This window comes from Argopecten irradians, chromosome 3 (genome assembly GCF_041381155.1).
Source record: "Argopecten irradians isolate NY chromosome 3, Ai_NY, whole genome shotgun sequence".
Classification (NCBI taxonomy): Eukaryota; Metazoa; Mollusca; class Bivalvia; order Pectinida; family Pectinidae; genus Argopecten; species Argopecten irradians.
The window spans coordinates 16980021-16995705 of NC_091136.1; the positions used below are offsets into that span (position 1 = coordinate 16980021).

Sequence of the window (15685 nt, forward strand, 5' to 3'; positions counted from 1 at the left end):
ATAAATTATGTATTAAAAACAGTTTATTGTGTATTGTTACTATAATCTCATCGAATAAGAAACTTCTATCAAAAGTATACATTACTGTTTAACAATTCTAACAAAGCGTTTTGTTTCGCCTATTGCTATAGACTGCTATCATTCAAATGACTTTGGGCACAAATTATAAACGTTAATACCACCCTCTTTCATAAGCTATTATACATTGGTAAATGACAACATTTCTTATGTAATTAATTATTTACAGGTTTAACAAAATGCATTATTTCGTCTAAAATCATTGCGATATACTACTATAAACATTCAAATGACATTGGGCACAAATTATAAAATTTCAGTACCGCCCTCTTTCATACACTATTATACAATGGTAAATGACCGCACTTCCTTTGCAATGAATTATTTACACTAAGGCTTGTATTGCCAATATGACCAGAAGAAGTACAAGCCGGCTCCGCACAGCAAAATCACCACAAGACCTATGTTCAGCACTATCTGAGCTGTGGAGTTTTGTTTCAGTTCGGACACTTTCTCAAGGTGTGCCTGCATTGCGCGTTCTTCTTCTTCGCTGGCATCTTTCCCGCCAAATCCACACGCAAGCTGAAGTGCTCGACCCTTACAGGTGATATCTTCTTCGAGATCTAAAAAGAAGATATGTTATTATCATTCAGTTATTCATGGATACCCGCAACTAAGTTAAGGGGGTATACTGAAATTGGATTACCCGTCTGTCTGTCTGTAGACACAACTTTGCCCGGCGAATTCCTCCTAAACTACTTTACAGATTTTGATAAGATTTAGTACACAGAACATAACAGGACATAAAAGGGAGTTGAGTAAACTACATGTATATAGGGTTATGCAATGTCTCCTATTAATGGAGTTATTACTAAATTTGTGCAGCGGGGGTATTAGTCGTCCACTCAGGCAACAGTTCTATTTGGTTTAATTAAGTACAAATATCCACAATGTTGTCATAGATTATGTAATTTTGTGAGGTTTTAAATCTAATAATACCTGATGGGGACTGGCCTTTATCTAGCCCGGGGTCGCGATAAACTTTCTTTGGTTCCATGTCACCTTTGACTTTTTTGACCTCTGAGCGCTCTTGCAGAGCAATATCGTCTGGACTAAGTGCGGGGTTATCATAACCTTTCTGATTTTCTACAGACTTCGAATCTTGTGGAATAGCTTTTTGGAATCTCGTCCAAAATGTAGTACGATGGATCTGAAACAAGAATTATATTCAATATGTTTTAATGATATCTTGTGGTGCATATTCCATCATTCCAAGAAGTAAAAGCGATCAATTGAAAGAAGTGGAAAAGACCTCCCGTGAGAGGCTGCATGATGTATGAGGGTTGAACATAAGGTCCCAACCCTGGCATCTCTCTAATTTTAACTTCAATGTTTGATTTCAAACAATTACCGTTAAAATTCCTTATCCTACTTACATATTTGGGGTTTGGTTTCCCAGTGGCGAGACTGATTCCGATAGCCAGAACAGCCGTCATGACAGTAATGAACAGAGAAAAATACATGTAATGGAAGTTCTTGATGATATCGGGCCGAGGATCAGGTCGTAAACAGTCCCCACTGTCATAGTAAACAAACACCAACACCATCCGGGTCACTCCAGCAATCAAGGCGATCATTAGAGACCAGAACGCCCCCTGTAGGTAGAAAATAAGTTGATATTGAATTTAAGTCATGGCAGAATCGAATGTAAATGTAGGTGAAAATACATGCAGTCTGATTTTTTTAAATCAAATTCAAACAGTTTTCAACTATGCAGAACATGCATCCTAGAAATTGGTTTTGTAACATTATCAAAATTGACATTCACATAATCACAGTTCAGTAAAACATATTGATAAAAGCTTAAAGAACAAAGTACATAAAACTGTAGTATTTCAAATGCAGACCTAATTCATGTTTGTAAAAAAGGTTATTGCCGCGTAATCAAACAACATGTTTTAAACAAAATCGGCATCGTCTGAATATGAATATTTACAAAACAAATCAACAAGTTTTAACATGTTACCTTCTCGTTCACCCGTGGAACTAATATAGCCAGAAGGAAGACTGCGGCGAAGGGAGGGGCTAAATAGTTAGTGATTTCCTGTATGTAGATAAACACCTGTCCTCCCTGTGTCTCCTTAAGGATGGGTACCCACGCAATACTCACTCCAATCATGACGAGGATAAACACTCTGAAAGACGTACAAATATATCAGTTACGTCATTATCCCCTGTGCACAGGTACCAGTTATGTTATAATTTTTGGGTATACACTTATAAGTGACATGATACGTAGATTGTGTTAAGTTAATAGATACAATTATATGAAATACATTAACATCCGTATAGAAGTAATAATATTATGAAGGTAAGTAATGATAAATGCAAATGCTAATTTCGCAATGTACATGTCATCAAATAGATACAGCATGAATATTACTTTGATTTTCGAGGTTTTTGAAAGCTATCAAAATATAAACTTCAATGACTAAACGGTGTTTTTCGATCATATTTTTTGTATATAAAAGATATGGATCAGCCATCCAAAAGTCAAGATCGAAATAGAATGCATCAGAAGATAGCAGCAGTTTCTCAGAACTTATAATAATGGACTATTTTGCTGATTGCTTTTTCCAACATTAACTTTTCTTAATAACACGCGCAATTTCGTTAAGGTAGACAAAAGTGCACTGACAAATAGACCAATTAACATAGAACTGACAAATAGACCAATTAACATAGAAGTGGAAGATAAATCCAGTAGTAGGCCAATAAACTCTTTAACCAATTATTATTGAAGAAGACATCTTGACTATGCCGTCGTGATAACAGCAGTACGAACCTGCCGACGATGAGCTGCTCCTTGACAGAAGCGTTTTTACGGATCCTCTTGTAAATGTCGATTGTGAAGAGCGTGCTGGCACTGTTAAATATAGAATCAAGGTCACTCATTAGAGCTGCTATCATCACCGCCATCATCAATCCCCGCAGACCTGCAAAATCATCATCGTCATCATTATCATCATCATCATCATTATCATCATCATCATAAACATCATCATCATTATCAAACCCCTCAGACCTACAAAATCATCATCATCAATCATCATCATCATCGCTACCGTCACCATTATCATCATCACCATCATCATCATCACTAAATATCATCATCATTATCATAAACATCATCACCATCATCAACATCATCATCATTATCTTCATCAGAAACAAAAAAAAAACTCCTCCTTCTCCTCCTCAATACTTTTATCACCACTTCAAACATCATCAAACCATTTAGGCCTGTAGGATTATCACTATACATATATATTTTTCTGAATGCGCCGAAAAGTGAAAAACATAAGCATTATCATCAGAGGGCTCTAGTTTACCTTCTGGCATGATGCCTAGTACGAGTCTTGGGTAGGCAATGTTTGTACAGCCGGCATAGCTCTGACACACAGTATAACAAATGTCCTTGTCCACACATGCTACTTCGTCTGTGGTAATGATAAAAAACAATCCCCATCCAAACTATTACACTTTGAAAATATTACAAACGTGCAGCTTTTAATAGCTAAAAATGGAAGCACAAAGAAAACGTTTATTTAAAACAATGAATATATTTAAATAGTACCAACTACCAGAATGCTACTTTTAAAGTAAAGTAAAAAGGCATACAGCGTTTTCCAACAATTCACCGACAATTTTTTATTGGAAGAATATGTGCAAATATCTGTATTTCTTGTTTTACAATTATTGATATGCGACATTCCACCAAGTAACGATGTTTTCATTTCCCATTGACGTATTTGAGATTCACATATCTCCTCATCAATTACCGGACATCTTTCGCCAGAGCGACTCCTACATGTGTAGACTCCTATATATGAAGAATAAAGAAAAGCCTGAAAGTTACGCCATTTATTTTAAAGGAATATACCTGATATATCCTCTTGTGATTTTGTAATTATATTCGTACCTGCAAATAGAATACGACTTATCATTCCTGGCATAACCATCATAAAGAGCGGAAGGATTTTGATGAAGCCGGCCATCAAGGTCGCGCCTTTTGCATGGGAGACACTCTTTGCGGCTAGCAACCTCTGGACGATTACCTGACAACAAATGTAGAGGTGGTAAGACACATCTTGCTGTTTTGCAGGACTGACGGTCATTTTAAACGGTCTAGTCCAGTAGAATGACTGTACTTTTCCTATTATGTGAAACTCAAAGGAAAACACATGAAGGACTACTAGAGTAAAAAACAATAAACCAGATAATCAACCATCATGAAAATTTTGATTTATCTTATTGTTTGTCCTATAAACATCGAATGTTATTTAAAGACGGACGTGCTCAGTTTAAAAAATGAAGGAAATTCGGATTTCGCGGAGAAAAAAACACCGATGAAAGGTCAGTACCTGGCAACTGCCATACTTAGGTCTCTGGATTGCATTCAAAATGTGGACCGTGCAATGTTAAATGGACCATGTTTAGATAACGCTTTAGATATTTTTCTCTTTGGCTCAAATTGCATGATTATATCAGCATACTTAATTTTTCAGGCATTTTATGACTTTTGATATTCTCAGCGTAGTCTTCCGTAATGTAGAAGTTGACTAGTTGTAAAAGAAGATACCACACAAAGATACGTTAATTTCTATAAGTACAATACAAACATACTTTTTCAGTATTGTCATTACATGATCCTCTTACCTGTTTATGCAATGATTAAAAATAAAAAAAGTAAAGAGATAAACAGTTTCCTGTACCTGATCAGCACACCAATACCAGATAGAACCCGGAGTCTGACCTAGAAGAAAACCAGGCCACGGCATATAATCATCGTCAGCCTCACGCAACATTCGGAAGGCATTTGGATCTGGCTCATGGCATGTAGCATTAGGAATTCGGAACGTCTCGTTTGTCATTGATGTTTTGTATCCGCGAACCATACCATCGTATCCTCCGACTTTGGTGAACGCTGAAGCAACGATACAAAAAAATTAAATACTGTAAATAAAAACACTCTAACAAAGTATTTCAATGTTTAAAACGTCATCAGTGATTCAAACACATATCAACATATACCAATATTATTGAAATCTTGCTAAAAATTGTTTTGATCCTGATTCGTGCCACTTTGTATAAAAGTTATCTATAATTACTGTTTACAGCGCCACCTACCTATACCCATAAGTGTGAGACCCCCTCCCACCATCAGGAGGGCCTGTAGAGTGTCCGTATAGATCACAGCTGTCAGCCCACCTGTTCAAGAGAAAGCAACGATAAGATAATGCAAAAAATAAGATAAAGTAACAAAATAAGATAAAGCAACAAAATAAGATAAACAACAAAATAAGATAAACAACAAAATAAAATAAAGCAACAAAATAAAATAAAGCAACAAAATATTATAAGGCAAAACATAAGATAAAGCAACCATAAGATAAAGCAACAAAATAAGATAAACAACAAAATAAGATAAACAACAAAATAAAATAAAGCAACAAAATAAAATAAAGCAACAAAATATTATAAGGCAAAACATAAGATAAAGCAACAAAATAAGATGCAACAAAATAAGATAAAGCAACAAAATAAGATAAAGCAACAAAATAAGATAAACAACAAACTGGAGGGGAATTTTTTTCTATCTAATTAAAATTGCATTTCCAGTTCAATACATATATGTAACAAGCACTGATATATGTTTAATACAAATTACGGATCATTATTTTACAATATTCTGCAGACACAAAAAAGAATTTCCAGTTAAGTTTTAAACTTGTTGATTGACAATGTATGGAATTTTCAAGATGGCGTAATTTAGTTTTAAAGAGTATCATGTGACCCTCGGACAGAATATAACTTTACTTTACTACAGTGCTAAGTCAGATCTAACCGGTATATAAAATTTGGACCTTCAAGTCCTTACCTGTCATAGTAAGAATACCGGTGATGAGGACGAGAACAAATATACTCAGGTACAAGTCCCATCTCAACGACTGCTGGATAAACAGGGCCCCAGTAAACAAGTCTCCCTGTAAAAGTGGAAAAGGATATTTGAAACGAAACTAATGCAACATCGGTATATCATAAAGAGTTGTCGGGTTTTTTTCAATCACCTAAACCAATGAGTAACATTTATAAAACATTATATATGGCAGATAGAAAATACAGTAAAAATGTAGCTTCACCATTTGGTATACAGGCATGAATGATTTTAGTGACATAATATTTACAAATATTAAATATAATCAGAATTATGCCATTCATTTGCATCAATATTATGAATAAGATCATGGATGAGATCTTTAATAAGAAAGATAAGATCGAGCGGTGTGTTAACAGTTTCCATAGGAATTTAAATAGGCTTTAGCAACAACAACAGAAAATGTCTCTTTAGCAACAATAATGAACACTGTTCCCATCGCAATAAAAAAAAGAATTGTTTTCTAGCAACAACGATAAACACAGTCTTCATAGGAACAACACTATTCCTTGTCTACCTAGCAACAATTATCAACACATTCACCATGACAACATCAATATTCCTTGTCTACCTAGCAACAATGATAAACACATTCACCATGACAACATCAATATTCCTTGTCTACCTAGCAACAATGATAAACACATTCACCATGACAACAACAATATACCTTGTCTACCTAGCAACAATGATAAACACATTCACCATGACAACATCAATATTCCTTGTCTACCTAGCAACAATGATAAACACATTCACCATGACAACAACAATATTCCTTGTCTACCTAGCAACAATGATAAATACATTCTCCATGGCAACAACAATATTCCTTGTCTACCTAGCAACAATGATAAACACATTCTCCATGGCAACAACAATATTCCTTGTCTACCTAGCAACAATGATAAATACATTCTCCGTGGCAATTACAATAGAGTATGTTTTTCTACAACGACAAACGTTCTCCATGACAACAAAACAGAACGTTTCTCTTACAACGACGATAACCACAGTCTTCATAGCAACAACAATATAATATGTATTTCTAGCAATGATTATAAACAGTTTCCATGGCAACAAAGAATCGTCTCACTTGTATTCAAATAATAGACAAGCCTATTGAGCAACATATTTAAATATACACTAAAATTTATCAATATCGTTTATTATTGTGACTTAAACACGAGGTTTATGGAAGTTACCTGAATATACTTACAGAACACTTGGTGAAGATATAGAGGATGAGAGACAGAACGGCGAAGTACACTCTGAGTCTTGTCCCTCCGAACCTCTTATTGAGGTACTCGGGCATAGTGTAGGTCTATCGAAACAATATACGTAGTGCTTGTGTTGGTCGAGCAAAATATATCTTTATTCAAAGTCGCATTAACGTGTGGAAAAAAAGTTGTCCTTAATCGCTTTACAATATTCATGATAGCAAAAAAAGAGATTCATGATAGCAAAAAAAGAGAGAGAGATTTTTTTCAGTTTTATAAAATATACATCTCGTTATAAGCATGGTGTATCTACGAATTTAAGAAATTCATTAATGTGATAATATGAAATATTGGAATGAATGTTATTATAATTTGTTGATATTTGATATGAAATATGTTTTTGAAACGATTGCTCTCGGACTTTTAAACATTAGACGTTGTGTAACTTACACCACATGCGATGTACACAGGGATAAATATCCAGCCTAGCAGCTGTAGCAGCAGAATGGCCTACAAATAAACCAAAAATAAGCGTTTTGATTGCTAGGATTTCTTACATATGCCATTTAGTAGATTGTGATGTCATAGGCTTTCGAGCGAAAAGAAATGCTGTTATTCTCTGAAAAATAGACGTCGCGCTCACAAATACCTGTTGGCTTTGCATAAGAAAAAATCTATAAGGGTTACCGACGGAGTAAAACAAAGGGAGATTACTCTGATAGCCAAGAATGAATATGTGCTGTAGCTACGTACAATGAACTTCCGCTAAATAGATAGCTCTGCACAATGTTATATGCTAATAATTCAATCTTGATAGTAACAAGGATTTTCATTGGCTTAAAAAGTAATGCACAATGAATTCATATGTAAAAGGAGTCCATCAAGGAGTTTTGTCTTTAAATCGACCGAACCAGAATGTAAAATCTAAATTCGCGCATTCTGCTCAAGGCAATTAGATAAAGACTTAAAAAACGTAACTGTGAAATCTTGATTATTCTCTCTGCTAGGCTGCTTTTTTCTTTTCAGAGCGAAGCCTAGCGGAGAGTATAAACACTACGGCAGGCAATCTAGCTAAATTTTGATCATCAAAACTTTTTGCGTTGCTTTGTTCCACTTACATTGAATTCCCAGGCCCCGACACTGATTCCGTTTGCGGCCCCAGATCCTGCCAGACCGATGAAATGTTCTGTGCCAATATTACTGACAAACAATGATGCTCCTAGCTACAAAACATATATTTCATTCAATATTTAAACAAATGATGAAGCAATTTAAATCAAACTGTAAGATTAATGTCTTTATTTTAAAAAATGTTATTGTTTTCTTTTGGTACAACACAAGCTTGAGGCGATCAACCTCATTCTGACTCATTCACTTCAAATAATGAACTTAAAAGTGTTTGTAGTCGTGATAGCTAGTAGCAAGAATTATCAAAACAATATCAGAAAAACATAAATGTCTGAAATTTTCCGGTACTTACCGGAATAAAGGTCATCGATCTTCCCGCCAAAAAATAACCGCTGACAGTCCCTCTATTGGCACGCCACATCGACTTCAAATAAAAACAAGATTCTTTGCTTCATTTCTTTTTAAAGGATCGTGATAAAAGCACTCAAGTTGCTCAAATTTAGTGCTTATGACGATAACAGGAAAATGTTACATCATAAAAACGATATTTGGCCTGCGAAATGCATTTAAAAGTGTTTTTGCTCCTCATTGTTTTTGTGGGTTTGTTATTATTGTTACATTTGTATTTTCTGAGGAAGGCAACTTAGGAGGGAGTAATCATAAGACAATTTTGTTATATCACATTGTACACTACTTCCATGCATCTTTCTTTATCTCGTAGAAGATCGTATGGAAAGAAGCATCATTACTTACAAAAGCCCCCACAGCCAAGATGGCGACAAAATATGCCACCACCACTCCAACATCTGGTCCGCTCAGTCTCACAGTTTCCGGATTGTAAGTACGGCGGAACGCTTCCGCTGCAGCGCTCACCATTTTTGGAAAAGACGGACGTCAAAATCTGTAAAAAAATAAAACAAAATAAAATTGTATTACATCTATTACATTTTAGTACAAACGAACATGTTTTGTAAGTCATGAAATATGTTACCTGTAAACAAATGAGGTATTATAGAAAAGGGCTGCGCTGCTGGTACAAAAAATGTACCCCCTTTCGTCCTCCTTTGAATATCTAAAACAACCCCGCATTGTTGGTCTCTAAGGCTATCAATTATTGACAAAAGTTGTATAATGATTTAAGCCTTTTTGAAATTGATGACCTTGAGTAAAGGTCAAGGTCAGCTATTTGAACACACTTAGCAGCTATTGTCCTTTACCATACAAATATCAGAACTCTAGGCCTCTTAGTTATTGAAAATGACAAAAATCCTTCTTAGACTTCAGCCTATTTGACCTTCTGACATTGAATAAAACAGGGTTCATTGGAACCCACTTGTTAGTCCTTCATCCCAGTATGCTAAAGGCCAAATATCAGGTCTTTATGGGTCTTAGTTATTGACAAGAAGCTGTTTAAAGATCTTAGCCTATTTGAGGGTGAGTGTGATATCAAACATATTACATAACTTGAACTATGTCATTTCTAAGGAAACTTAGATATAATCTTTATGTCACATGATAAACTAGTACGTGGATGAGCAAACTCATCTGACAACTGGTGTAAACACAAGAAAAACATAACACCCATCCACGATGTTTGACTTTGATTTACATATTCAATATATGTGTGTGCTATAACTCGGTTTTATGTGTCAGAGTCTCTGTCAACAAGATTTTATTTTTAGCTTAATAGACTTTTTCGTACAACTGGTACTCAGTCTGCGTTATTGACACACGTGCATGTTTGACCTTTTCTAGTTGTAGATTTGGATAGTCCCAGTTAAAATTAAGACATAAACACGTACATGTATCAGAGAGATTGCTTCCTGAACTCATCGGATATTATCGCGAAAATAATTTATTCCGTATGAGAGAGATTTGCAACTTTCCCATTTTTACAATCGGCAGAAGGATAGGGGGAGCTAATGTTGTCACCCCCCGGCGTCGGCGTCGGCGTCAGCGTTGGCGTCCCATTTCACGTTAAAGTTTTTGAGCAAGTTTCTGTTTCGTCAATTGTTTAAGCTTAAGTCATCATAAATGTTTATGATTTTATTTTCCTAATGTGTATGGATGCTGAACGTGATAATACAACCAATTTGGGGCTCTTTAGGGTTTTTTTGAGTCTGTTAATTTGTCATATGTCCATGTTAAAGTTTTTGAGCAAGTTTCTATTTTGTCTATTGTTTAAGCTTAAGTCATCATAAATGTTTATGATTTTATTTTCCTAATGTGTATGGATGCTGAAGGTGATAATACAACCAATTTGGGGCCCTTTAGGGGTTTTTGAGTCTGTTAATTTGTCCTATGAACATCAACTTCTTCTGAATAGGCGAGCTTTGCTTTTTTTTCTTTCTTTCTTCTTCTAAACAGTGAAATATAGGAGGATAACTTTTATGGGTAGTAATAAGTAAAGACATTTTCAGATAGTGAAAGCAACAACGTCTGAATAAAAGAAAATGCCCTTCCGGTTTTACGGTTTTCGAAAATGCGCTTGCAAAACCCCACAAAACTAGTTACATCATATAAAAACATAAAACATTGTTTAACCTTTATGCAAAATCAATGTATTTATACTGATATATACTTATATGTAGTAAGCCAGAACAACACCTTAAAAACCGGAGGTCCCTCAGACATCAAGAATGTAGAATCATACAGGTGTACATGTAGTTTTATGCAATATTTTACTATTTGGGTATGTGTGAAAACTAGCTTCACTAAATTTACAAAATAAAAATTATTGTAAATTAAAATCTTTAATATTGCAGAATGACACACTCAATGGCAGATATCTCAATTATCTACCCGGGCTGAACGTATGAATATATCTTCTTATCAAGATAGATGCTTTCTCACGAAACTTATTAGCATTTATTTACATCTGAATGTTTATAATTCTGTGTGTGTACCACTTTGCGATATCTTGTGTTATTCAAACTCCATTTTGATAGTAACCGATCGTCACATGGTATGTAACGCCACGCCTCGTGCTCGTACACACACGTGCACCTGTTTAGTGTCAGAACAATGCAAAGACTGACAGAATATCTTTTCTGGACCTCTTTGTCAAAGAATGTGGTCTCGGTGTGTGAGAACCGAATTTAAGCTGACATGCTTCCATCAAACCTATATTTATCCCTATATGCCAATGTTGGCGTAGTGGTGTTCTACTAATTGTCTTGTTACCAATATACTTGTGTGGACAGCAGTAGTGAGATGCTTTAACTCCTCGGGATCTGAGAATTAGTTACAGTTTGTATAACTATGGACCCACTAGAGTGCCCACATACCATTTGTTGAAACATCTAAAAATGGTATGTAGATTTTAATGTTTATTGATTTTTTCTAGACCCCAAAAAAATCTAAAAATGGTATGTGGGCACTCTGGTTGGTCTATAATTATATAAACTGCAAATAATTATCAGATATCTGTGGTCCCAGTGTCCTTTGTATTTCAGCAACCATTACATTGAAGTCTTTTATTTTAAATATTTAAATATTACCCTCGATTTCCAGGGGTTACGATCTCTACACAGATCGTGAGTTATCCTGACGCACTGAAATCGAGGATGTGTAAATGTGTGCTAAGTGATCCATTGGTTATGAAATTGACATCATCATAAATCATTCTTCATCACTTTGGTCCATTTCGTTATGGCAAGACTACCGAAGGAACCCAATACTATGAGATGTATTACATTGAGACACGTCTGACACAACGTAATGTTTCAAAAGTGTCTTGTACGTGCTATATCTCCAATATTGTTGGAATAGGGAAAGAATGCATGAATATCACAGCTTAAACTTGTTGCCGCATTTAGTGCATACATAATGTACAAACTATATTCCAGTCTACTGTATGTAGATCTTTGTGCATTCTCTTGATAATTACAATATGAACCACGTTAAAGCTACCGTGTGAAGTTCCCATACATACCTGTATACTAAATAAGTTACTTACCTGTAGCAGTTCGTGTTGTTATTCTTCCGTATAAATGAACACGAGGAACTACTCCCGTTTTTATTTATTGTTGTCTGTATGTACCTGTACGTTTGTAGCAAACCTTGTCGACCTTTGTAAGTGGAAATGAACCGTGTACTGTATATATTTATACAACATGTCTTTATTACAAACATGGAGAAGAAGAGCCTTCAGACAGGTAAAGCGAGTTTAAAGTATCTTTACTCTTACCTGTTCAATGTTTACCTGGAGAGATCTAGAGGTGCTAAAATAGGATCACGTCAAACGACTCCAATAACGGGCCACGAGGGTTTCTGGGTCAAGGCAGCTAATCCTTTGAATGAGAAAATTTATTTCGGAAAAAGATGTTTAATTACATGCAAACTCTTCCCAAAAATAAATGGAGATACATGTACACTTACCTTTATAACCGGAGAGAAAAAAGCCATTATAGACCTTTGCTGAGGTCCATAAGATGTTATACCACCCCGGTAGAATTAAATATTAAACGAGGGGGTAACCCAGGGTCATTATTTGATAATCTACTATGACGATATAACGCCATTTGAACTGAATCAAAGGTCCTTTATTTTTATATAAGATAATTATCTTAAAATGTTTCTTTCATGCTAAATAATATAGAAATGTGCGAAGAATATTCCGTTAAGTCTAAATAACACAACACAGAATTATTTTATTAGGTATCTTAACAATTCAGCAGATTCTTTTGATTTTAGAGTGATAAAGCATATCAACTCGATGTTTCTATTTTTAGAAACTCCTTTGTGAAAATTATTTCCCAACGTTGAGTTCTTCAAGATGGCGTGCTATGGTTATCACTTTTCTTGCAATTTACAAATACACCAGGTAATCTTTTAGACATATCTGTCAACCTACATATCTTATATGAAATTAAGGAGATTTGATTCTGTTCACGTGATGTCATGTTATCCTGGTACAATGTAGGATATAAAATAATAACCGAGGGTGTAGTCTACCAGGGTGATATAACACCATGTGAACCTCACCAAAGGTCCATAAATGTAATTGATAAGTATCAGCATCTTTTGAATGTATACAATATGTTTACAGTGACCGACTCCCATTTTTTATGGGTTGCTACACAATGGCGTAGGAAGATGAAACGTAATGGGGGGGGGGGGGGGGGCAAAGTTCCTAAATACTTTGTAACTCCCTCTCCCCCCCCCACGCCGCCGCACGTACAGGAGGCGATTAATTCAACTCCCAACCATATATGCTTCATGTACATTTTCATATATCATTAAATTTAATCCTTGTACACAATGATAGACAGTGGGGTTGCTAAAAGGAAATTAACGAATACGCAAATTGGACAAATTAGCGTGTGAGCGCCGAAGGCGCGAGATTTTGGTTTTTTTAAGGGTCTGAAGGTGACCCCCGGGAAAAAAATATTGTAATTTAGAATGGCTGAGATGAGTTTTAAAATGCATTATGATGAATTTTGTGAGCACCCGTTTTGGGGGTCTGGGGCCTCCCCCGGGAAAAAAATTACGATTTAGAATAGCTTAGATGAGTTTTACGATGCATTTTGATGAATTTGCGAGCGCCCAAAGGCGCTAGGGGGTCCGGGGGTCTCCCCCGGGGAAAAAAATTACGATTTAGAATGGCTGAGATGAGTTTCACGATGTATTTTAATGATTATAAAGCGTTCTTAAAATGATGAATAATGTAACCGATAAATCCCTTGATGGACATTTTTAGTTGTTCGTTGGTAATGATTTTTCCCCTTGAACCCCGCTTCCTAGGCCCTTTCTGCATTTTTACAATTGATTCCAGGGGGCATTGATCGACGCCCCTTGAATAACCAATATCAAGCACTCTTTCCGACCGATGCAACGAAAGAAAGCTTTATGTAGGAGGAAAACCGGAGCTTCAGGGGAAAAACCTCGTACTAACGCATAGTAAACGTCAATGATAGAAAGTTAACAAAGTAGATGTAAAGTAACACGACAAAGTGGGTGCAGTATTCAGTAAACGAATCGCGTTTGTGAATTAAAATACATATTGGTTTACTGAAAGAAGTATTCAAATAAAAAGATATATAAAAGTAAACAGATTTCAAGATGTTTCATTAAGTAGGGATTGATAGAATGAAGAGGTAGGAAATCTGGACTTACCTCATCAACAGTTAGATAAATACAAATGTATAATTGAAATTTCTGACATTATTTCATTAAGCATTAAAAAAAAAACAGAAAAAAGGGAGATAACTCGTACAGCCCTATGAAAAATAAAACACTATTAAAAAGAGATGAACGAATAATAAGTAAGATATAATTCTAAAATTCGCATAACCTTTTAATGCAGTTTCAACACAGTCTTTTGTACAATAGTGACATTTAATGATAATTTCCGATTAACAGCCCTGGTCATTTAGGGCCAAACTTTTACGATCAAAAGACAATAGTTCAGGTAGAAATTTTAAAACATAGTAACAAAAAAAAGGAAAAAAAAACGTAGGCAACTGCAATTTAACACATCTACGATACTTTGGACAATTAAAAGGCTGTGAATGATACAAATAGTTTTTTTTCAGTTTAAATAAAGAACAATATTATAAATAAATATATATGAAGTAATTTAATGAACACATCTAGATATTTCCAAACTATGACAAGTTTCGATCTTAGGGCTATCTGTATCATGTATTCACTTGTCTAATGCCACAACCTACATGTACAGCCATGTATAGGTAAGAAAACCTGGATGGATATTTCATTTCAATTAAATGAAATAAATTAATTGAAAGAATGGTCATAATATGATATTATCCGACATTCATAATAAGTATGACATAAACCGACATATTTACCACTTGAGTCGCGAGTTTGAATTCCACATGGGTCAGTTACCTGTTGGTATGTGTTTTTTCTCCTTGACCATGGCTGTTAATAATCAAACTAAACAATCCAAACAAGCAGTTTTTGTGAAGATAAAATATGATTGTTTACCGCTTAAAGCTAGATGGGTATATTTTTGTCTCGAGGAGCTCTCCACCCTTCTCCTATTACACATATATATTTCCATTCTACTTTCAGTTTCCCGTTTAATCTATGTTAAACCAGATGGGAAATATCAGGCTATGAGTCTCATCGTCACTCTCATCTGGTCAAGCGTATATACGATGTATACAAAAAGTTGTCAAATTTTAAAGTTGAGCGTTCTTTAACTCCAATAGTATTATACATGTTGACAAAAGAACATGTCTTGAAACATATCATCGCATAGTTTACATTTGTTGTTTTAAACTGTTTTTAGTGGAACTATATTCAGAAGCTGATGCTATGGCCGTTCCGTTTCTTGAACTTTTTGACGTCAACA

The 15685-nt window shown here is 35.2% G+C and overlaps 1 protein-coding gene across 3 annotated transcripts; it reads right to left on the reverse strand.

The window, feature by feature from the left end:
* Positions 1 to 237: 237 nt before the first annotated feature.
* On the reverse strand, positions 238 to 12482 carry LOC138317686 (sodium/myo-inositol cotransporter-like). Of its 3 annotated transcripts, none has more exons than XM_069259526.1 (16): positions 12323 to 12482; positions 9118 to 9265; positions 8717 to 8788; positions 8355 to 8459; positions 7687 to 7746; positions 7236 to 7340; positions 5960 to 6065; positions 5209 to 5289; positions 4794 to 5005; positions 4001 to 4136; positions 3411 to 3518; positions 2864 to 3014; positions 2045 to 2213; positions 1455 to 1673; positions 1018 to 1228; positions 238 to 641 (listed from the first exon to the last, which is right to left on the reverse strand). In XM_069259526.1, exons 2-16 carry the CDS (start codon positions 9238 to 9240, stop codon positions 409 to 411), a joined length of 2091 nt encoding a protein of 696 aa, XP_069115627.1. In that variant the 5' UTR covers positions 9241 to 9265; positions 12323 to 12482; the 3' UTR covers positions 238 to 408. The 3 variants fall into 3 exon arrangements, with proteins under 3 accessions (XP_069115627.1, XP_069115628.1, XP_069115629.1); XM_069259527.1 differs by lacking the exon at positions 12323 to 12482 and adding an exon at positions 9698 to 9792; XM_069259528.1 differs by lacking the exon at positions 12323 to 12482 and adding an exon at positions 9356 to 9553.
* Between the last annotated feature and the right edge of the window lie 3203 nt (positions 12483 to 15685).

Bases quoted from the DNA above. Each gene is read 5' to 3' on its own strand.
- LOC138317686 (XM_069259526.1), bottom strand. From the start codon at position 9,240: ATGGTGAGCGCTGCAGCGGAAGCGTTCCGCCGTACTTACAATCCGGAA. The intron at 4,137-4,793 runs GTACAGGAAACT...ATTTGTTGTCAG, and splicing joins GGTATTGGTGTGCTGATCAG to GTAATCGTCCAGAGGTTGCT. The intron at 3,519-4,000 runs GTACGAATATAA...TCATTACCACAG, and splicing joins AAGTCGTATTCTATTTGCAG to ACGAAGTAGCATGTGTGGAC.